Raw genomic sequence first — 24,779 nt, forward strand, 5'->3', positions numbered from 1 at the left:
AGAAATGGTGGCCCAGAGACACTCAGATGATAAGCTGGTGCCTCTTAGCTCTGTCTGGCACAGGAAAGCTGCTGGAGATGGGCACTGGTGAAGGGAAATCTTGTGTCATTGCAATGTTCACAGTGTTGCGTGCGCTTAGGGGGGAGAAAGTAGATGTGGTGTCCACCTCTTCTGTGTTGTGTCAAAGGGATGCAAAGGAATGGGCCAACTTCTACAACTACTTTGGCATCACAGTGGATACAAACACAGACAAAACCAATGATACTAAGCGCAAGGAATGTTACCAAAAGCATGTGGTTTTCGGAACTGTCGAGACCTTCGCTGCCGACCACCTTCGCCAGACGTTTGAGATGAAGGACGTCAGGCCCGATCGAGGCTATCAGTGCATCATAATCGATGAGGTGGACTCCCTGCTGCTGGACCAGGGAGTACAGCTGACCTACCTGTCCAGCAACATGGTCTCCATGCAGCACCTCAACGTTATTCTCGCTATGATCTGGGGCCATGTCAACCAGTACGGGTTACTGTCCACAGGAATACAGACATTTGTACGAGGTCCCCCTGCTTCATTCTTTAAGGCCATCTATGACTCAATTGACACTGAGGACACTGACATTAATGACCCGATGGACATTTTACTAATTGCAGAGGAATGCAATATTGTACACAAAGGATTTGCAGAGGAAATCTACAGTAGTGAAAAAGATAAAATTCTTCAGAAACTAAAGACAGTAAGTCAGGATGCTCTGATTGATTTTTTTCATGAAATGGAGCAATATGTCCACTATGGATTTTGTGTTTACACTTTGGACAAAGATGGATTGCTTAGTCTTAGAAAGCCCAGCCCGAGCAATGGCCAAAACATTCAAGACCTTACATTCCTTGTTTTGGAGGACGGCTTGTGTTGTCCCCTCTATGATTCAGAAGAAATTCTTATCAACCCCATTGCAGAATGCATCAAGGAGAAGCTGCAGTTCACTCCCTGTGAAAATGATAACAGCAAAATCAGCATCCCTGGATTCCTGAGAAATCTGGTGGAGAACAAAGTGTCAACATGGGTTCAGAATGCCTTCCTAGCCATGTCACTGAAGGAGGGTCGGGAATATGTCGTGAAAAATGCTTCCATCTGTCCTGTTGACTTCAAATCAACAGGCATTGTGGAACTGAATAAGAAATGGGGGGATGGTCTGCAGCAGTTCATAGAGATAAAGCACCAAATCAAGATAAGCACAATTTCAACAGTGACTAACTACATTTCCAACGTCTCCTTCTTCGAACAGTACCAGGGGAAAATATATGGAACGACGGGGACACTTGGGAGCACAACAGACATGCGGTTTTTGCAGGATCTGTATCCAACCCTCTCTGCTTGCAAAATGCCATCATTCAACAGGAAAAAGTTGTTTGAGGCCAATGGTACACTAAAGACCTCAAGTGAAGAGTGGAAATCAGAAATAAAACGTGTTGTCATGGCTGAAATTTCCTCCACTTCATACAGAAATGGGAGAGCAGCTCTGGTGATCTGTGAAACTATCAACAAGGCCGAGGAGATCTATGAAGAGCTGAAGAGCAGCATTCCTGGGGAAATCATTCTTTATTCACGCAGTGACAATGACAGTTTGAGCAACATAGACAAAAAACTCCATCCCGGTGATGTTATTGTTGCTACAAACCTTGCTGGCCGTGGCACAGACATAAAAGTCTCCAAAGAGGTAAATAACAATGGCGGTTTGTTCGTGGTTCTCTCATTCCTTTCCGAAAACACAAGGGTGGAACTTCAGGCTTTTGGCCGAACTGCACGTAAAGGTAAGCCTGGATCAGCGCAGGTAATCATGTGCTCTGATCATCTGCAGGACTCTTATGGATCATTGTCTACTTTGGAGGAAGCCAAGGCAAAAAGGGGCAGCCTCGCAGTCGAAAGGGTGGAGAACATGATGAATGACATGGCTGAGATGAAACTGAGGGAGGAACTCTTTTCAGAGTACTGCAAAACTCTCACAGACATTTACAAAAACACAGATATTGATGAACAAAGAGCTGTTGTAGCAGTTATGAATGAGTTCTGGGGGATTTGGCTGCAAACAAAATCAGAAGAAATAGACCAGCTGAAGAGAGAGGAATTGCTAAAGAGCCTGGAAACTGATATATCAAAAGCAAAAAGTGAGTCTCAGAGTCAGAATTCCCCCTCATCTTGCTTTTATCACTATATCAAGTTTGGGAATATTGCACTGATTGAGAAAGAATGGGAGGTCAGTGCCAAGCTGTTTGAAAAAGCTATGAACCAAGATGCAAGTTGGGCCGCAATAGCTTTTTACAATCATGCCTACTGTACCATACAAAAACGAGCAGGAAATTACATCACAAAGGCCAGTGAAGATCTGAGGAAGGCACAAGAGTCTCTGAAGTATATAGGAGAGCAATACACTCTGTGTCTGCAATTTGTGAAAATGTCTGGCATTGAATCTGGCAAGGCCAATACAACCAGCCTTGAACAACAGCTAACCAACAAGTGCAACATGCTTGGCGCTTTTGATAAAAACATCAGTGAGGCCATGAAGAAACTGAAGGAAATTAAAGAAAATGACAGAGATGCAATAGCTGAGAAAGCTCCCGTTTTCACACTGGTGTCAAACTGTGAAGAAGACATGCAGGTGGAAGCCTATAATCTCTATGACCAAGGGCTAAAGTATATCTTTTCTGTGAAGGAGAAGCCTTGTTTTCCATGGGGAGCACTGGCAGTGTTGTTTCTGGGATTGGCACAGATTGTAGCGGGAGCACTGCTTGCTGTATTCACATGTGGTGCACTAGCACAAGTTGGCATGGGGCTCATCACTGAGGGGATATCAGACTGCATCTCTGGCATAGAGTCCATGGTAACAGGAGAATTCAGCTGGACATCCTGGGCTACAGATAAGGCCATTTCCATTGGTATCTCTGTCATTGGGTTTGGAGTTGGAAAGCTGATTTCCAAGGGCTTCAAGGCTTGTAAAGCACTAATGAAAGGACTGGGCAAACAGCTGAAATCAATGCCTAAGTTTCTCTCAAGTCAGGCTAAAAATGGCATTAATGATGTCATGAAGACGAACATGAAGAATGTAGTAAAACACACAGCTAAACAAATGGTGGAGAACACCATTGACTACGGACTTGGTTACCTGGAGGAGATGGCAATTTCAGAAATTCTAGAGGCTATTAAAAATGAAGTCAGTAAGACAGCCATGAATGAAGTGAAATCCAACATGGCAAAGGAGCCCCTGGAGGGGTTAGTAGACTCCATTATACTCTCACACCTTGAGGATAAAAAACAGTTTTCTGAGCTTATGCAGGATAAGGACAGAAAAGATGAATTACTGACCATTTTAAAGGACTTAAGCAATTCTGCATTACAGCCACTCTGTGCAGACCTCAGCTGGCAGAACCAGCTTTCCTCGTCCATCTCTAGTGTAATCGATGAAGCTAAAGGAGAGACTGAAGGTAAAGCACGAAGAATTCTTACTGCCATCAAAGTGACCCACATGGTAACACTGGGAATTGATGCCACCATTGCAGTGACCACTCTCTCTGGAAAATTCGTCAGAAGCCTTTGTGAATCCCTGGATGATTTTAAAGATGAACAAGGTTCATATGAGAAAGTGAAAGCCAGTGAGCTGTCTGCTTCAGACACTGAGATGCTGAAAACATTCAAGCAGGAATTAGCTGATAGCATCGCTGCTTTACTAGCAGATGCTTTGGTTGAAACGTTCCACCAGAAGTTCTCCAGTCACATGGTTTCTCTTGCCCAGGACCACATCAATGGCTTCATTGGGGATTACGTAAGGACTGGGTTAAAGAGTGATAACACAGAGGAAAAACTCAGAGCTGGTCAGAACAGCAGATACATATCCCACATGCCAGTAGGCATGAAATCCGAAAGGAAACTTGCAAGAGATGTGCATACACAGTCACAGTCACATGCTGAAAGGATCAAGAACAGAGAGACATCGGGCAGCATTCTCGATATCAGAGTCCTGTCAGAAACCACTGGCACTAAGGTTGTCATCTTAACACAGGACAGTCATGGCAAGCTTACCAAGATGCAGGAGATGGAGCCCACCTCTAAAGCTGCCACTCAAACTGTGGAGCTGATCTACAGACCCAGGAGTGCCCAGCACCCAGACAGCCATTACGATGTGCGCATCGACAACCAAACAGTGAGAGTACATAGTGAAGGCAAGAGCTGTGTGTTTGATGCTTTGGCACGGGGCATGAAACCAGGAGCCACTGAAGAAGCGGTCGCTTCCACAGCACAACAGCTACGACATCTGGAGGCAGACGCCCTTCTCAGAGACCCTGACCAATGGGAGCCTTTCATCAAACGCAAAGAGTGGACCGAGGAAATCAGTGGAGGCCACTGGTTTATGGCAGAGGGAGCTGGACCCTTGAAGCACATCAAAGAAACAAAGGAAGTGATAAAGAGAGAAGTTGGCAGAGTTGATACCAACAAAAAAGTGAAGAAGGACATACATAACAAAGGATCAGGCGAATTCATCAATGCAGACCACCAGCCAAAACTGGGTAGCATAATAAAAGCTGTCAGCTTGAACCAGAACAGTAAATTAGCCAAAGCCATGCTAAGTGTGGCAAATAAAACACCCACTTCAATGAACAACCTTGCTGCCCAAGTAAAGAAAAATCATGCTCCTGACCCCAGTACAACATCTAGAGACTCCAGGCAGTTGGTGGCAGAAGCCATAAGTAATGAGGACGTTGTTAGAACCTTCAAACTGACCATCATAAATGCAATACCCAGAGCTATGCTGACAAGTAACAACGACAACAACTTTCAGAGCAGCTCAAAGAGTAAAACCAGGCTGGACATTTTCAATGGGAGCTTCCCACAACATACCACAGACATGGTAAAGAAATGGTACAATCTCCTCAAAGGAAAAAATGTGATGAGCGAAACTGATTATAACACAATACTTACCTGGATCCAAAAGAAAGGCTATGATGATCAAAATGACCAAGAAAGGATGGACATCGTAACCTGCCTATAACAGAAAGGTAATATCGTATACATCACACAGATATATTGATGAGAATATAATTTTCTCTTGAAAAGCTCTTTAAGAAACCCAGCTGGTTATATGTAGCTCAAGAGGTACAGCTACATTTTTTGAGAGTCCACACTGTACTGTGTTTTATGATGAGCAGAATGACCAGTTAAACTCACGCAACAGCTCTTCATGGAAAATGCTTATTTTTCTTTCTCATAGTGTGATGACGACTGAGGTGATTGGCTGAGAGGAAGTGAAATATGAGACATCCTGCAGAGAAACGGCTCAACAGGAAGAAGCTCCATCTGCCCTTGCTCCCCCTGGAGACCAGTTTAGATATGACATACAGCTGGTGGTGATAAATGGTTCTGCTCCAATGAACTTTAATGTTGCCATTGAAATATGTGATTCATAAAAAAAAAAAAAATCTTTCTTCTGGTTACAAATTTCCATCCTCATCATCTAATATTTCATCTAATATTTTCAGAATTTGATGTACTTATTCGGGCTGATTCCGATGTATACTAGGCTGTAAGTGGTCTATTTTTGGGAAACTCATTTGATTATCATTAGTAATGTGCATATGGTTTGTGGGTTTGTTACTGTAATAGGGGATCTATAGTGTGATGTTTCCCAGGTCATTTTTCCTTGAGCACTACATATGGCTCATTTGGTTTCCATTACTGATATGTGGTCTTTTTATCAAAATAGCAGGGGCAGTTAGTATGATATACCCTGAGTGATACTTTTAAGCGCTGTAACGCTGATATTGCATGGCGACTTAAATGCACGGGCCCAGATTCATTAGAATGATCTGTGTGAGAGAAATAGCATTTAAACCAGTAAGCAGCTTTGGGAAGAAGGGAGAAAATGAGAAATATTTGCTTTGCTTTGGCTAGTGAAAAAGAACATTACTTACTCACTTATATATGGTTATTTACTCATTTATCATGTTTTATCATGTATTGGGGTGCTAACTCACTTTTAATTCAACATCAGTATTCAGAGTGTGGGTTATTGATGGTGGTACTGCCAGTCATTAGGGCTAATGCCTCACTTAGTGAAGCAGAAAGAAGTTACAGGACATGCATGCTGAACTGGCACAGACAGTGTGATGACAGAATAGGTAGAAATGTGAAAAACACCATTTCTGAACAGAAGAACTTTCTACCCTTTCATGGAGAGGCTCTCACATACTGTGGATTGATCAATGGAGAGCAACTATCTCCATCTCGTTTGGGCTCCTCTAACCTTCACTGCAGGCAGAGGTAACAGTCTCTCGCTGGTAGAAGGGAAGATACTTTCGGTAATGTAACAAGGGACATGATTAATCTTTGTCATTCATTAAAACAAACTGGCACTTGTGTCATGTGCAAATTATGTTTCAACATAATTTGAGTGTAAAGCAATGTCTGTAACTGTTCAAGAAAAATAAAAGTTTGAGTTGGCTCAGGAAGACTTGTTTGTTGTGTGAGTAGCTCATGCTCCCTTTCAGAGAAAGCAGTGAGGCTCTGGCATTGTACCACATCTCTCTCCCACAGAGTCCCACAGAGATGAGTCCATTTTTTCTGTGGCAGCTGTGGCATTGTGTGCTCTCCCTCATTCAACCATATTCACACAGCTTTGGTCTTCTCCCTGACATACAACCCCTCACTGACACTTAGAACAGGGGAACGACTGTGGCGAGTTACTGTGTGGCCAATCAAACTTTTGTGTTCAAATCAAATTAGAATATACAGAAGCAGAAGGTTGCATGGAGTAAAAACTCAGGGCCAGTGAAGTTATTCCTGTGATATTTTCTCTCATACAGGGGAGGATGCATTGACTTGGCTTACTCCATTGCACATTAGTGACCCCTGCTGGTCGGGTGGGGACTGGCAGTTCTCCCTGTATTAAGCTGTGTATCAAGTGTCCTCTGACTCAAGTCTGCAGCAGCTTAGCCTGGGAGCTGCAGTGTGCAAAGATGCCGAGGCTGACATCACGTGTTCAGAGGAGAGCGTGTGTTTGTCTGCACCCTCCCGCACTGGCAGTAGGGGCTGCAGGAATAGGGACATCATCCAACATGGGGTGTTCCAAATTAAGAGGAAGAAGCACTGAGCATTCCAAATTTTAAAAATGATTGGTAAAATTTAAATTTAGTTCTTTGGCAGACACATTTATCAAGAGCGACTTACATAAGTGCATTTAACAGGGTTAGGCCATTGGAGGCACAGATATAAGACCATTATTTCCATCGTTTAAATGCCATTGTGGGAAACATTGGCACAGTGGGATTAAGTGCTGTCAAAGCGTGTAAAACCTTAAACAACTGTATTAATGCACAACCCAACCTTAAACTACTGCATTACTGCACAACCCAACCTTAAACTACTGCATTACTGCACAACCATAAATTTAAACCGCACAAGCTCAAGCGTCACAGGCTTGTGTGGTCACAGTGTGATTACAGCTGAGCTTCTACCACTGCAAAAGCTTGCGGTGCCACACACACAAACACACACACACACAAACACACACACACACACACACACACACACACACACACACACACACACACACACACACACACACACACAAACAAACACAAAGATATAGATGCTAGCAGAGACTGACTGTGACTAAGTAGCCTAACAGGAATCTGCCAAATGCGCAGTGAGTGTCTGTGCTGCACAGGGCTGAGTTTTGCACAGGAGTGTTTATGGAGAATGAGAGACTGTCATAATCTTATCAACCTTATCAAGGACAGTATTCTGCCTGGCAGACAGAGCGAATTTGATTGGGAAGATTAGTGATTGAGTTTGGGCTGGTAATCAGTTAACAGGTTTGTTATGTAGAGGTTATAGAATCCTAAAAGATGGTAATGATTGTAACCACTAGGTGGTGCTTGTCAACAGGCTGCATATCTCAATGTCCAAAATGCAATAGACAGGGAGTAATTCCAGGTATGTTTCTAAGATGGAGAAGAAAATTCTGATAGCTTTTGCATGTATCTGAAAGTTCAGATCAAAATCTAAAATAACACCTAGATTTTTAAACTGGTTTTCTGTTTCTAAGTTAATCACTTGCTTTAGAATCAATATCGAAAACCTCAGTTTTATTTTTCAGTTGGATCACGTGTTTGCGAATAAGCTTGGAGCCCTGACACTAACCATAGAGCTGCTGGCAGACTGAGCTGTCAGTGTTGCCATGGTAACTCTGTATGAAGCAGCTCCAGCTGTGATATGGTGGTACAGCCTCAGGTCTGCCCTCACGGCTTTGCTGGTCCCCTCCCTCCCATCCCTTAGTGATGCTGCCATATTCTGCCTTATTCTGTTTACAGTTTTTCTATTCTCTCTGGAAAATCCACTGTGCTATTTGTACAGGGCTTTGTGTCTCAATTGTAAAAATACAATTTTGTTTTGTTTGTTCAATGGGTTTCCCCTCTGGAAAATGCATTATGCTACAGCACATGTTCAGTGCTTCCTGACAAAAATTCACAATAACAAATGAAATTTGATTAATTTATATCATGAATAATAAATAATAATAAATATTTTGTGATTTTCTGACAACTCCTGATGTTTGGTGCCCGAATGCATCTGTATTTTCCCCTGCTTAGCTGTCCCAACACCCTCTAAGATGTCTGACACACACACACTCACTCACTCACTCACTCACTCACTCACTCACTCACTCTCACTCTTCTGCCCACTGACAGGCCTTTGAGTGTGTGACGTGATGTCAAATGAGCCAACATGACCAAAAACAGACCTAACAGTCAAATCTAGTATTCTAGAATATATCGCTGCAGAGACTTCTCTATGGTTCGAGCTTAAACAGGTCTCAGCTACACTTGTAGTGAACCTGTGGTTCAAGGGAGGAAGTTCTTAGCTAAACATGAACTCTGTCACGTCTCTGTGGTATGAGCAAGCTCTGAGGTTCAACTGTGGTAAGACTTCTCTCTTCCTCACTGGAAGATCAACCAGTTGCAGGCCTTGTCTCTTGACTGAATTATTGTTATAGTAAAGTTTGTCTCCCATAGAAACATGTCTAGTTTAGTTGTAGTATATCAGTGTTTTCTGTTGTATTTACACGATGGGCTGTTCTCTATGAATTTGGGGCGCTAAGAAATGCAGTTTATCAGTGAAATTGCCATGTCAAAAAGGTACTGGAGCATTTATGAAACAAAAGGCCCATTGACACTAGTGTCAGAACTTCTCAATCCATATGGCAGAGAAACCTGAAATTTGTAATTCGGAATCTCTCCCCAGCTTGCATTTCCTATTCCTAAGATCAAAGAATTTCCCCTGGAAGCTCACCTAGCTTACCTCAGTAAATTTATTCTTCAGGTATATTTGATATGATTTTTTAAATCTTATATTTATTACAGCTACACATCAGCTGGGAGCCGTGCAGTGATTGGCGCATGTTATGTCACTGCGTATTCTCTATGTAACATTGTTACAGTGCAGCTATGCTCCCTACAGCTGTAGTCCATACAAAGAATGTTATTAACAACTAACCAAAAACTGCTTTTACTTTAATGCGCTTTTTAAAAATAAATACATAAAAATATGGGAAATTGCTGAAATGACCTCAAACTCAACCTATGCACCACTAAGGCTTTTCAGACTATTGCATATATTACAATACTTTATTTTTACAATATACTGTAATTACATTGGTAAAATGAGGAATCAATTATCAAGCAAATATGTTCTAAATTTTCTAAACTAAGATCCAATAATTGTTAGGAATGGGTCACAACACATCACACACATATATTGTTTTGTTTCTTTGATTCACCACATGCTGCAAAGTCATTGTGCATCTAGAAGCCGTCTGCCTCCAGGCATAAAACAGGGGATCTGATGACCGGAAGAGGAGGGAGAGAGATAAACGTGGCGAAAAGAGAGATGTTAGCTGCTCTAGTCTGGATGGAGAAACCAGTGTTTGCCATTTTGTTGGTGGCCGATATGATTTAGTTTGTTTAACACGGCTGTTTTTGCTAGAATGTCAGTATTCAGTGTTTCGTTTGGGCCCACCACGACTGAAACGCTGCTCATTGGTTTAACTGGGACCGCATGAAGGTGCTTTTGGAGTTTCTTTAGTTCCTTTAACTCTAAATGCAATGTTTGTCTTTGGTTGCTTGAAGCCAGTTGTTGGATTATTGCTGCTGTGCTATCATTTTAAAATATTAAAAATAAACTAAACTAAAAGTCAAACCCACCGCTGTAGCTCCAGTGTCTGGGTAGCCCAGAGGGCAGAGCCGGCACAACAGGAGATCTCCAGCGTCAGCGAGTCACCTTTATAACCATGTTTCTTTTCCTTTTGAAGGAAGATGCCTGTGACAGAACTGGCTGATGCTCTACAAATAAATTAACAGAAGGAGTAAAACTTACCAAAAACATTGATGCATTTAAAAACCAAACAAAGAAACTAAGGAAACCAGCCCATGTACAAACAGCAGCAGGGACAGAGTGAGCCTCTCCCTGCTCCCCTGCCACACCTGTATTTAGTCAGGCATCAATCAGTCATTGCACTGCATGAATCACGTTGTGATTATGGAACATGACGAGTGGAGGAGGATCATGAGGAGGGTCGCAGCTGAACGTTGTGATTATGGAACACTGCATGACGAGTGACGGAGGATCATGAGGAGGGTCGCAGCTGAACGTTGTGATTATGGAACACTGCATGACGAGTGACGGAGGATCATGAGGAGGGTCGCAGCTGAACGTTGTGATTATGGAACACTGCATGACGAGTGACGGAGGATCATGAGGAGGGTCGCAGCTGAACGTTGTGATTATGGAACACTGCATGACGAGTGAAGGAGGATCATGAGGAGGGTCGCAGCTGAACGTTGTGATTATGGAACATGACGAGTGGAGGAGGATCATGAGGAGGGTCGCAGCTGAACGTTGTGATTATGGAACACTGCATGACGAGTGACGGAGGATCATGAGGAGGGTCGCAGCTGAACGTTGTGATTATGGAACACTGCATGACGAGTGACGGAGGATCATGAGGAGGGTCGCAGCTGAACGTTGTGATTATGGAACACTGCATGACGAGTGACGGAGGATCATGAGGAGGGTCGCAGCTGAACGTTGTGATTATGGAACACTGCATGACGAGTGGAGGAGGATCATGAGGAGGGTAGCAGCATAATCCTGGGCACAACAGCAGCAGGTGGAGATCCATGGACTGTTCATCTAAAATTAAAGGATAGTAAAGTCAACTTTAAAACAGACAAAGATCTTGTGTTCATCCCACTGTTCACAGCGACAAGCCTAGAGATATCAAGTAAAGCCCTACTGGGACCAGAAGGTGCCCCGCTGCACGTGTTAGGGGCTACTGCCACACTGCTACAGAGGAGAGAAAAGGAGACGCTGGAGGAAGTGTAGGTGATGAGGAGATTAGAGCTAAAGACTCCACGATGGGTCCCTCTGGATGCCCAAAGTGATGAGAAAGTGGAGAACATGGAGAGGAAGGGCAGATGGGAATCAGCAAAATGGCGCTCAGCATGGTGGTGCTGGAGCTTAAAAAGACAGATGACACATATCTGCTGATACTCCAAGCTTTTCAAGCCTGTGTTTGGAGAAAAATACACACTGTCCAACAGACTCCTGGTGTGCTAGCCAGGGTGAAGAACTTTATCAGACTTGACACAAACATGAGCTTCTGGCAAATCCCACTGAGGAGTATAATCTATTGACCTTGATCACGCCATCCAGTGATATTTACTTTAATCACCTGCCATCCTTCAATGGCTTCGTCACCTGAGCACTTTCGGAGCAGAAAGGTCACAGAGGTCAGAGAGGCCCTCGAGGGCGTGGTTTGCCACACAGACGATGTTCTGGTCTGGAGCTGCTCACAGGAAGAGCCCGACTCTCATATTCATGCTGTGCTGAGGATAGAGATGAATCCAGGAGAGGGCCGGAGTTTTAGTCTATATACAGCCTATATCCTGTCTATATCCTGTCTATATATCGTATATATGTATGTAACAACATAACAAAATAATGGAAACACCAAACAATATTTGAATATTTGAATTTGAATATATGAATATTTATTAACTTGTAAAGAGAAGGGCCAGGAGAAGAGCTCCAGTCCTTCTTGGAATGCTGTTATGCAGGTTTTTGAACTTGATCTAGTGGGATATTGGACCATTGCTCACGAAGGAAAGCCACCATAGCTTTGAGAGATGAAGGAGGTGGAAATCTACTCTGCACTTTGTGTTCCAGAACGTCCCATAAAGGTTCAGTGCTGTTTGATCTGGTGATCTTCCACTGTTCAGAGGTCCAGGTTTTCAGCTCATTAGACCAAGTTGCACTCGCTGCACACTATCAATACCATTATCAGCCTTTTAAAGCAGAAGTGTTACAAACCTTAAGCCCTGAGTGCTCCGTAAAAGCACATTCTTTATGTCATTATATTTTAGCATTTTATCCAGTATGCATATGGGTATGCTAACACTGGGGCTTTGTTTTGCAGACTCTTTAAAGTAAAATACCTCATGCTACCTGTATGGTCTACATGGCAGTGCAGTGGCATTCAGATTAAGGTGTGGGGAGACTTGTAAGACTCAGTTTTCTCGCTGACTTAAATGTATCACCTGAATGACTAGTGCACCTTTGATTTTGGAGAATTATTTTAAATGCTTATAATACTACACTCAGTGCTATGACTGTGGCCTACAACAGCAAAATAAAAAAATTAAATTAGGCTCATTTCTTGTGTCCTGTAAAAGATATTTATATTGAGTTATGTTGTGTAATTTCTCTGAGAACACATTTATCAATTGGAGGTGCTTCTGGGGTCTAACACCATTTTCCTAGAATTATAAATCCACACAGTGCAAAGTGTTACAGCACTGACACATTCTCAATGCCTCCCTCTCACCCTCAGACAGATGCCTGGAAACATACAGAAAACCAAAGAGCTAAAACACATAAATGCTACAGGGAGACAGCAGATACTGCAAAGTGACAGTGATGCTTACAAACAAGCACAGACTGCACTGAGGGGTTTCAGGGCGGTCCGATCACAGCTGTGAGGTGTGCCTGTTTCATGGTAGGGTGCACTAGTTCATATAACCTGCACTGTGTCTTTCATCCCTTGAATCTTGGTGAAGAGGAAGTGGTAGAAAAGAGAAACAGAGCACTTAATTAAAATGAAAGAGGAAGTTAAATGAAGGGCTAATAAGTTGCAAAGGGAAGGGAAGCAAGTGTTTGTGTGTGTCTAAGGAGTAATGCGTTGGTGTGAGAAGGGTCATGTGTTTACGTATTTTAAAAAGGGTGTCCAGGTATTTTTAAAGTCTTGCAAGTTGTTTCTAGACATTGCTGAATTTTTCAAATGAAATAGATGTCATCATTAAGTTATGCCAATGGTTTAGAGAGATGTTATTCTTTCAAGAGATAAAAGAGAAGTTAATACTTTAGTAATTTTAAAAGGAAAGTGCTTCGCCAACATTGAAGCATGTAGGAAAATTGGAGCACACAGCATAAAACAATAGAACAATAAAAAAGTAGGTACCAGGTATTCACACATGTGAGAGTAAAATTAAAGTACTGCACCAATGAAATAACATATTGCAAAACTGCAGTAAGCGAGCTTACCGCCCTTATATGGTTATTGCATGAAAGAGGTTTAACAGTTAACTGCACTGATGTTATTGCACTGCAAAGCATCATATGCTGATCTCCCTGCAACAGATGGGACAGGACTTTCATTGCTGCTTTAGAGGGATCAGTCTGTTGCTGAAAGCGCTCCGTTGGTGAGCCAGTGTGCCATGGAGGGGTGATCAGGATAGTCCATGATGCTCAGCAGCTTGTGGAGCAGCCTGCTCTCCAAGACCCCCACTAGAGAACCCAGCCCTGCTCCCGGGATACAGCCGGCCCTGCTCCCGGGATACAGCCGGCCCTGCTCCCGGGATACAGCCAGCCGGTCAGAGGGAGAACATACTGAACAAGATTCAGTCTTTCAGAAAGACTGAATGAACTGGGAAAATCAGTAGTGACTCAGTGAACTGAACGACGCGGATGAAGGAAAGAGCTGCAGGTACTGAATCATTTGACTGATTCGGTCAGTGACTGGGGGGGTTTATGTTCAATAACTCACTAGTTCTGATACGCTGCCTGGACAGCAGCCTGCCCCAGTGTAACATTTCCTGGCAGACTTTGACACATCTTTCCAGGACATTGGATTCAAACAAATGTCTGAAATCCCTCAAACTACAGATCCCCCTCCCCACCTGCACCTGGATCAAACATTTTCTCACAAACCGCCCACAATCTGTCAGACTTGGCCCCCACCTCTCCTCCTTGCTCACACTCAGCACTGGTTCTCCTCAGGGCTGCGTGCTGAGCCCCCTACTGTACGCCCTGTACACTTTTGACTGCGTTCCATCCCACCCAACCAACGCCATCATTAAGTTTGTGGACGACACCACCGTGGTTGGACTCATCTCCGATGGGGATGAGATGGCATACAGGGCTGAGATAGAAAAACTGTCTGTGTGGTGCTCAGAAAATAACCTGTCACTGAACGTCCTTAAAACAAAAGAACTTATCGTGGACTTCAGGAAACACAGACAAGTCCACGGGCACATTTCTGGGCACCCACATCTCTGCAGATCTCTCCTGGACATCCAACACCAAGGCCTTAGTGAAGAAGGCTCAGCAGCGGCTGTACTTCCTGCATGTCCTCAGGAAGAACAACCTGGACAAGAAGCTGCTGCTGGCCTTCTATCACTCCTCTGTGGAGAGCATATTAACATACTCTCTGGGGGTGTGGTACACAGACTCCACAGCTGAGGACAGGAAGGCTGTGCGGAGGGTTATTAACACCGCCCAAAAAATTATCGGCTGCCCTCTGGCCTCCCTGGACAACATATCCAGATCCCGCTGCCTCAGTAAAATTAAGGCCATCACAGGAGACCCCTCACATCCCGCCTATCACCTGTTTGACCTGTTGCCCTCCGGACGGCGCTTCAGGTCAATCAAGTCCCACACCACCAGACTAACCAATAGCTTCTTCCCCTGGGCCATATGGACTGCTAACAAACACTGACACCGCCCCCCCCTACCTCAATACAACTGTGCAATTCCACTGTGCACTTTAAGTAGTTTTTAAAAGGCCATATTATTGCACAAGTTTTTCTTTATATTTCTTTTTATTTACAATGTGTCTTCTTTTTAAATTTGTATTTTATTGTATTAATTGTATTTTATTGTATATTTTGTATATTTTTTTCTATGTCGTGTGCCTTATTTGTATTGTGTTTATATAAATGTTCCACAGTGTGCTGTTGTTGCAGACCACCCACAATTTCGTTGTACCCCCACCGTGCAATGACGACAAAGTCTATTCTGATTCTGATTCTGATTCTGAAAAATACAAAATGCAAAACTGGGTCTTTTGCTGGCAGCATTGCTTCTCCGGTTTTTAAGTATTGTGAATGAATTTTGGTTAGCTAACACCAGTGGCCCAGCATTCATATCAGACACAAAACTCACTGATGATTCAGTCATAAAGGAGATAGCACAGTGTATCTCCCTGTCCTCCCCGGGACCCCATGTGTCCCTGGTGATTCTCCAGCTGGGCAGATTCACACAGGAAGAGCAGGACACAGTGAAGATCATTCAGGAGACCTTCGGTGCTGAAGCAGCCAGGTACACAATGGTGCTGTTCACTCATGGAGACCAGCTGGAGGGATTAACTATCGAAGAATATATTAATGGCAGTGAAATGCTTGGTGGGTTCATTAGACAGTGCCATGGTGGATATCATGTCTTTAACAACGAGGAGGTGAATAATCGCACTCAGGTCACCGAGCTGCTGCAGAAGATTGATAAGATGGTGACAGAGAATGGAGGAAGCTGCTACACCAATGAGATGTACAAGATGTACATCTGTAACAGATCTAACAGATTTGTCAAGGTATAACAAACAAAAAATACTACTGTACACATTTATATGTAATCAAATTCTTTTCAAAAGTTCGGTACAGTATAACAACCCTTCCCTGGTGTTGTAGAATGTCAGATGGGTTATTACTGCCAATGTCAAATGTTGAATTTCCATCCCTGAAAATTAAAAAAAGAAACATTTTTGGGACAAACGACCAGAAACATTAAAATGAAAGCTATATGTTATGTTACTTGACCTCTGTTCTGAATCACCCGCAAAACTCAAAACCAGAACGTTCAAGCCACAAGACCACAGCAAATGTTTCACTTCTCAAGAACAGTAAGATCCTTCCCATTCTCACAATGTCTCATGTACACATGTACACAAAAACTTTACCCGATAAGGAAGCTAAATGCTGACCTTCAACTACTGTAATGATCTGTTCTGTAAAATTAAAACTTTAAACTCCCCTGTATGAAAAATGGAAACAATTAGCTCTATTCCAAGAATTTTGAAAAGTCATTTGATTTGCTTATGACATTCAACGCAAAGGCAGAGAGTGTCCAAAGGTATCAGTTTCCTTTTGACACATTAGATACCCGGGATGTGATGGCACAGCTCCGGCCCTTATGGCTCAAGTTCTCACAAACAGGAACGAAGACTGTTCTGGCCAAAGTCTGCCCTTCAGATCACCATTTTAACGGGTTAAACGCGTTATTTTTGTGTTGTGTGTTGCGATGCCAATATCAACTGAGAAGAACTGGCTGACAATTATACAAGCAGTAAAAATAATCAAATAAACCAACTGCAAAAGCACATGTGCTCCATACAATAACCTTAATGTAAAATCACATTTATATCTATGTTGCATTTGCATCAGGCCTATCAGTCAATCCAAAAACTGGTGATTTTTTTTCCCTCATGAGTTGGTTAACTGCTACATTAATGTGTTATTTTGTGGTTATTTTTAATTGAGAGACAAAAGCTTTACCAAATTAATATGGAAACAGACACTATCGTTTTATACTTCCTTTTTTGCTGAGTCTTATCAGAATGTGAGCTTTAACATACATTACTGGGATAGGCAATTAAATTGGTGTTGACCAGTTTTGGTCTTTTTCAAGATGTCTGGGTGAATGATTGATGTAATCTAACATGTTGCCTTGATTCAGTTCGAGTACCCATCTTAGAGAAACAACAGAAGTATAGTTCTGTCTAACTGGCTATGGACTCTCTTTAACAGGAAAATGGGCATTAAAATGTAATTTGTGTTTTTGAGGATAAAATGGACATAAGGGGAAATGTATTAAGCTGTGTTCTGCCCTGCATGTTCTGTTTAATTAGATAAAGTTAAACACATGGAGAGAACTGTACAAGCTGCATAGTAGAACATTCATTTTTCAGCAGATATGAAAAAAAACTAGCGTTAAATGTTTAAAAACTTTGATGAATTAGATTTACTCATTGACTAATCACTAAAGTCCTCATTAAATTCCAAACAGAATATGCATTTTAATGTCTGTATTAGGGCTGTTAACAATTAATCGACTATCGAACTAACTGTTAATAACAATTTACTCGATTAAGATTTAATTAAACAATTAATTGATTTAAACTTCCAGTAGTTTAGAACCGTTTCCTCTTGTAATTAGGGCTGTCAACGTTAACACGTTAATGATTTAGGTCTATGTGAGCATAGGAGATCAGACTCTGGAGTGTGTATGCCTTTAGTTCAGAAGGCTTAGTTTAGGCTACTGTCGTCTATATTTTTTATTTTTTGATATGCTATACAAGAATGTCTTATATTTTTGATTTACAATAAACATTTAACTGAGGAATATAACATGCACTTGAGTTATGTATATATACAAGGTAATTATCGCTTTTATAATAGCCTAGAGTACAATAAACTTCATGATCATAGAATTTACGCCTAGCCTACTAAATGGTATTGGGTGGGCTAAGAAAAAAACCCGACAATTAATCGATTATTATTTGATAAGGTTAACAACAATCGATTAAGGACACTTCTTAAAATTCACATCCCTAGTCTGTATTGTAAATAACTGTGTTATTATTGTAACTATGTGTACTATATACAGTGTATAGCTATTCATGTGTACACCATATATAATATTGTCCCCTTTTATGGCATTGTACTGCAAACATAAGAATGGCATGATGTTAACATGATGTTAAAATTTTAATGCAAACTTCAAGCTGGAAAATGTAGTTATGCATACAGTCTTATTCCAACAATAATATTAAACTGTTTATTTTCAGCAGATGGGAGGTTACATGCTACTGGCTGATGGCAGATGGCCACTCCCACTGTCTGGCAGGTGACTGACAGATTGCAGCAGTGTGCAGAGGGAGGGATATATGGAACCTGCAGGTAATGTGCAGTCAGCATCTTTTCAGGTGGTTAGCCAGGCCTGTGCTCCCTGTCCCCACCAGTGTACACATGCATGAAGGTGCTATAGGCAGCTTATTCTAGTTGCTGCTTATTCTAGTTGCTGTGTCTTCTGTACTTTTTCAGTTTTGGGTTTTAATGCATCCCAGCATAGCACAAATTTAGCTCACAGTACCCAATGCTAAAGCTTACACTCTCATTACCCACTGATAAAGAAGCTTATGCTCTCAGCACCCAATAGTAAAGAAGCTTATGCTCTCAGCGCCCAATAGTAAAGGGGCTTATGCTCTCAGCGCCCAATAGTAAAGGGGCTTATGCTCTCAGCGCCCAATAGTAAAGGGGCTTATGATCTCAGCACCCAATAGTGAGGGGGCTTACTCTCTCAGCACCCAATGGCAAAAGGGTTTACTCTCTCAGCGCCCAATGGGAAAGGGGCTTACTCTCTCAGTGCCCAATGGCAAAAGGGCTTACTCTCTCAGCGCCCAATAGTAAAGAAGCTTATGCTCTCAGCGCCCAATAGTAAAGGGGCTTATGCTCTTAGCACCCAATAGTAAAGAAGCTTATGCTCTCAGCGCCCAATAGTAAAGGGGCTTATGCTCTCAGCGCCCAATAGTAAAGGGGCTTATACTCTCAGCACCCAATAGTAAAGGGGCTTATGATCTCAGCACCCAATAGTGAGGGGGCTTACTCTCTCAGCACCCAATGGCAAAAGGGTTTACTCTCTCAGCGCCCAATGGGAAAGGGGCTTACACTCTCAGCGCCCAATGGGAAAGGGGCTTACTCTCTCAGCGCCCAATGGGAAAGTGGCTTATCAGACACTCACATCCTCATCAGAAAGAAACTACCTGCTCAGCCAAGCCCCTGCTTTTGATTTTCAGTAATAAGGAACTAAAGATAATTAGCATAAAACTAAAACTATGTGAGGGTTCATACAAAAGTCGCCTTCTGGGAAATCAGCCCTTTCAGAAGAATGGGTGTGTCCTGTTGAATGGGTGTGTCCTCTCTGAGGTTATATATGCTGTGTGTTTCTCCTCAATTTCTTTCACCTTCTTCGGAGGTTGTGGTAAGTATAACTGAATATAATTCACTTTTATCTGTGTATTTGAATCTAGTTTTATCAAAGATGCACAGAAGGACAGTGGAGTTGGAATAGCTTTAGCCCACACCTAGATTAACATTTTGCTCTAATTTAATTTGTTTTAATGTAGTTTCTAAATCAATGTAGAATTTAAATGTTAAAAGCAGGCTTGATAACCTAATGCAGTATGTTAGCACTATATTATTATTTTGAGACCATGATTTCTTGATGCTTATAACACTTATATTGTAAATATCTAAGTGGGTGTGACGGGGTGAGTTCATGCCTTTTAGGGTGTGAATTGGTGTAAATTCTCAGTGCAGCAATATTTAAATGGTCCTAAAACCTCTATTCTTTTGCAGTTACGGATAAATCATGTTTCAAATATATGATTTAAAGTAGATAACAGGAAGATGTGGAAAATCAGGATCAGATGTCTGTTGTATTTTTCAGTCCATGAATAACATCTCTCCATCTATCTATCCATTATGTATATACATAATACATACATACAGTACCAGTGAAAAGTTTGGACACACCTGATTAAGAAAATGGGGAATGTGCATTCAAAGACATTTTGATCTAAAGACATGCTTAAATATAAATAGAAATCATCAAGTTTATGCCTATGTATGAATTTCTTTCCATTTTTTTTTAACTTTAAAAGATGTTTTGGATATTTTGAAGAATCTGAAATACAGGATATGGATTTGGTTATAACACTTTTTTGGTCACTGCATAATTCCATTTGTGTTGTTTTGTAGTTCCAATGCCTTAACTATAATTCTAATGTGGGGATAATGGTAAAAAATAAACAGTGTGTCCAAACTTTGGTATATATAAGGCGGGCCTGAGTGTTCTCTATACATGGGGATACAGCTGGAGAAGCCAGTCTGTGTGCTGGCCTTAATGAACAGATCACTGCACCTCCCTCAGAAAGAGGCATCCTTTTCATGTACTCCAGTTTTACCAGCGTTGGCGAAATCTGCCAAGAGGTAAAAAATACTGTGAACCTGGAAACCAAGTGGAAACTTTTGGTTTGCATTTAACTAAACGTCAGATGCTGCTACAGTCTGTAATTCAGAGGAAGCAGGAGAGAAACTTTATTTCATAAATAGCTATACAAAATTACAAAAATAAGAAAATTCAGGAATTATTATATTTGACAGAATTCTTTATATGAAATGGTAAATTTAAAATGGAATTTTGTGAAGGCCTTAGCAACCTCCACAGAAAATGTTAGAAGACCTTGGACACTGATTGCGGGGGGCTGTAACTTTTTGTACTGCATGGTGTGATCCAGTTAGCTAGTGCTCCAGGCATGCAGCTAGTTAAGCGGGCCAGAAAACTTTCCTACTGTTGAAGGACAATTGCACCAGCTCTATCATGGCACTGTGCCCTGTGCAGCGGTACGGCACTGTGCGGCGGTACGGCACTGTGCAGCGGTATCACACTGTGCCCTGTGCAGCGGTACGGCACTGTGCAGCGGTATGGCACTGTGCCCTGTGCAGCGGTACGGCACTGTGCAGCGGTATGGCACTGTGCCCTGTGCAGCGATACGGCACTGTGCAGCGGTACGGCACTGTGCAGCGGTATGGCACTGTGCCCTGTGCAGCGGTATCCGTACAATAGTCCTGTTCTGGTCTTCAGTGTACACATGTCTATACATTGTATTCAATGTAGCCATCTGGTGTCAGTTTAAGTGAAGCTAGCCATCTGCTTAAATTTAAGTGAATGTTACTGTTAAATGGATGTTTCAATTGATATGCTCCCTCCTTTCTGAAATGATGGCATGAAAGTACTGTATAATATAATACGAAAAAACTGCTTGCAGGACACAGTGGTGCACATACAGACATAATGAGATAACTGACAGACCAACTGACTGACTGTGGCAGTTTTGATCTCTCAGGGAACACAGGGGTGTTTTTGAATACAGTTTATTTTTGTAAGCAAAACAGTGATTCTGTATTGCTATTGCTAAGATTAAATTACAACTTAATTTGAATATTTTACTGAAACTTACCATTGGCAAGTTCATAAAACATTTAAATGATGATGACAATTCTGATATTTCATAGACCCACATGAAGCAAAAGGAAGACATCATTTAGCTGCTGAAGATTCCATTGAAAATGGGGAACCAGCCGTCAGAGTGCCATATGGGTGACAGTTTGAGGTGTTGGAAGTGTAATAAAGTCCTGCCTCCATGCCGAAGTTTTGATGATTTTGTTCAATGCCATATCCACGGTCGGTTCGTGTACAAGTACAATGGGGGTGAATACTACAGGGAAGTTGGCCATGACAATGCATACGAGTGTGAATATTGCTTTTATAAGCCAATCAGGGATCAAGAGGCATTAGAAAAGAAGAGGAGAGAGGAAGAGAGAAAGAGGAGAGAAGAAGAGAGGCGGGAGCAAGAGTGGAGAGAGCAAGAGAGAAAGAGACAAGAAGAAGAAAGGAGAGAGCAAGAAAGGAGAGAAGAAGAAAGGAGAGAGCAAGAGAGAAAGAGGAGAGAAGAGGAAGCAGCAAGGAGAGCAGCCGAAGAGAAGAGACAGGAAGCACTGAATCAAAAGCTTCAAGAATCCCATCAAAACGCTCAAAAAATTAATGAGATACAACAACAGCTGATCAGTAAGATCACAGAAGAACGGCAGACAAAGCGTGATGTTTTTAAAATACATTTGGACGATTTTGTGGAACCAGATGAATGTGGACATGGCAGTGATGAACTTCTGGAAATCCTCTCATCAAAGTGCAGCATCTCCGTTTCAAACCTTAGCCTCAATCAGCTGACAGCCAGTCAGGTGGGGAAGATACTGTCAGTCCTGGAAACCCTTCTGTTTGATGAATGGATAGATGCTCTTCCCTCCCTCAGTACATTACAGCATGCTCAGGTAGTCATTACTGAGCTGTGTGTCCTTTCTCTGGAGATTTCTGATGGAGCATCACTGGACAGCATGTCCAATCGTGTGCAGTCCTTGGTGGAGATGATCAGCCAATCAGCAAATAATGTTTATGAGAGCTTTCTGCTGACACAAGCCCTGTATTTGACCCTTGTGCACTTTTTCACCAGTGATGAAACCTCGAGCAGTGATGTGGTCTACATAGCAAAGAAATGGTCAGAAGATGAGCTTCCAGCTGAGAAACTCTTTGCTCTTGAATTTCTCGGTACGCTCACATCATCTCTGGAGAGTGTCGTCAAAACAGCTTCTATCTTCGTTTTAAAGGTAGAAATCCATTGCTTTAAGCTCCTTTTATCTACACTTGTTCAGGTAAAGAATGAGGAAGCCCACTCAGAATCCACTGAAATTCTGCTCAAACTTGTGCAAATGAACCAGTGGACTCCAGCAGAGGCAATGAATGTCTTCAAAGTGCTGTCTAAGAAATATGCAGAGGATGCTTCAATAACTAAAGTCCTTACTTTGGTACATGTGTATGACATACCTCCCACATGGACGGATGACTCTGGACGTTCCCTGATCCAAACTCTTGACTTTGCTGGCCCTGAAAACTTCCACCAGGTTTTCCAAAATACCCTCAGAAGCCAAGATGAGAGCAGTCTCAGTGCAGCTCTGGCTGAATTAAGGAAATGCAACAATTTGGAGCCCCCTGTGGTTGATAAAATACAATGCATCATCTCAGATATCCTGCAGTATAAAGAAAATACCCCCAATGTTCCACCATTTAGAAAAGATTACTTTAAAAATGCAAGCTTGGACGTGGACAGCCTTCGAGAAATCCTCTCTCAGCTCTGCAAAGCTGTTTTTGACACAAAAGGCTGGTGGCCAACAGTGACCCAGATGCTGCGCTGGTGTGCTCTGGTGCTGACTGAGAAGAGCACACCGCTAGAACTGGTCGGCTTTGAGGAAGATCCATGCGTGACAGCCATGTTTGCAGCCTTGCAAGTCTGCCTGGGTAACCAAGTGGACATTGTGCTGAGTCCTGACATTGACTCTGAGGAGCAAATGAAAGAGTGGTCTGACTTCTACAGTAACTTGGGGATTTCATATGTCACAAACAAGAAGCCCTCTAATGCATCATATACAGAGGTCTATAAAGCAGACATTGTGTATGGTACCATAGTTGACTTTGTCACAGACCACCTTCAATACAAATTAGAAGTAATGGAAGCAGGATGCCCTCAGCTTAGTCGTGGGTTTATCATTGAAGGAAAATGCCTCACCACTGGCCAGAACCTGAAACTTTCCAGGCTGGAGAACAGTGATGCCTTGAAGGGTGCTGCAGAGGACTTGCAATGCCTCATGGGTAGGGTTTTCAGTCAGAAAATGGAACTAAGGCACAGATTTTTTAGGGCACTTTTTCAGGTACTCCACAACTGTATGATCAAAGATACAAACAGTGATAAGATTGTGACCATATTACAAAAACTTACAGGAAAAGAATTGCCCTCACAAGAGGCCTTTGTCCTTCAATTTTTTGAGACTTTACTGAAAGCGGTCACTAGGGAAATGGAAACAGAGAAAAGCAGAGCATCTCTTCTGGAAGAATGGTGCTTTGACATCCTATTTGCCTTTGCTGCACAATCTCAAGCTGCAGCAGACACTTCAGAACTTTTCCAGATGGTTTCAAATCTTGTGGCGCAGAGCCTTTGGACACCAGCAGAAGCTTTGCAGCTCCTGGAAGCACTGAGTGACTGCCATCATGACGAAGGCCACAAGTCCATCATGAAGATTTTACATTTGTTGACCATGTATCAAGTGTCCTCAAAGTGGAAAGATGAGAACGATCAATCTTTACTTCAGCTCTCAAAGTCTTCTGGAGCTCAAAATTTGATTTTTCATTTGGAAAAGAACTTCAGAGAAGAGAAAGAAAAAAGTATTGACACTCTTTTCCAGGAAATAAGTGAGATGAAAGACATTGACAAACAAACACTGGAGAAATCATACAGTGCCGTAAAACACGTCAAAGACCTGATTGCTGGGGGAGGAATTGAAAACTTCACAGATGTACAAAGAATTCAGAGTCTAAGCCACAGCTTGGAAACAGAAGACTTACAGGAGATCTTAGCAGTTCTATGCAATGCTGTACATACATACAAAGCAGAAAAGAAATGGTGGCCCAGAGACACTCAGATGATAAGCTGGTGCCTCTTAGCTCTGTCTGGCACAGGAAAGCTGCTGGAGATGGGCACTGGTGAAGGGAAATCTTGTGTCATTGCAATGTTCGCAGTGTTGCGTGCCCTTAGGGGGGAGAAAGTAGATGTGGTGTCCACCTCTTCTGTGTTGTGTCAAAGGGATGTAAAGGAATGGGCCAACTTCTACAACTACTTTGGCATCACAGTGGATACAAACACAGACAAAACCAATGATACTAAGCGCAAGGAATGTTA

At 42.3% G+C, this 24,779-nt stretch overlaps 1 protein-coding gene across 1 annotated transcript in view; it reads left to right on the plus strand.

Moving 5' to 3' along the window:
• LOC118769548 (GTPase IMAP family member 8-like) overlaps nucleotides 1-24,779 on the plus strand; it is a 64,172-nt gene that overhangs the window by 13,040 nt on the left and 26,353 nt on the right. The window contains exons 2-5 of the mRNA XM_036516678.1: nucleotides 188-555; nucleotides 925-1,095; nucleotides 15,553-15,922; nucleotides 21,801-21,836. Of these exons, the coding sequence (XP_036372571.1) occupies nucleotides 188-555; nucleotides 925-1,095; nucleotides 15,553-15,922; nucleotides 21,801-21,836 (945 nt within the window). The remainder of the gene's footprint in view (nucleotides 1-187; nucleotides 556-924; nucleotides 1,096-15,552; nucleotides 15,923-21,800; nucleotides 21,837-24,779) is intronic.

The sequence above is a fragment of the Megalops cyprinoides genome, chromosome 22, assembly GCF_013368585.1.
Source record: "Megalops cyprinoides isolate fMegCyp1 chromosome 22, fMegCyp1.pri, whole genome shotgun sequence".
Lineage (NCBI taxonomy): Eukaryota > Metazoa > Chordata > Actinopteri > Elopiformes > Megalopidae > Megalops > Megalops cyprinoides.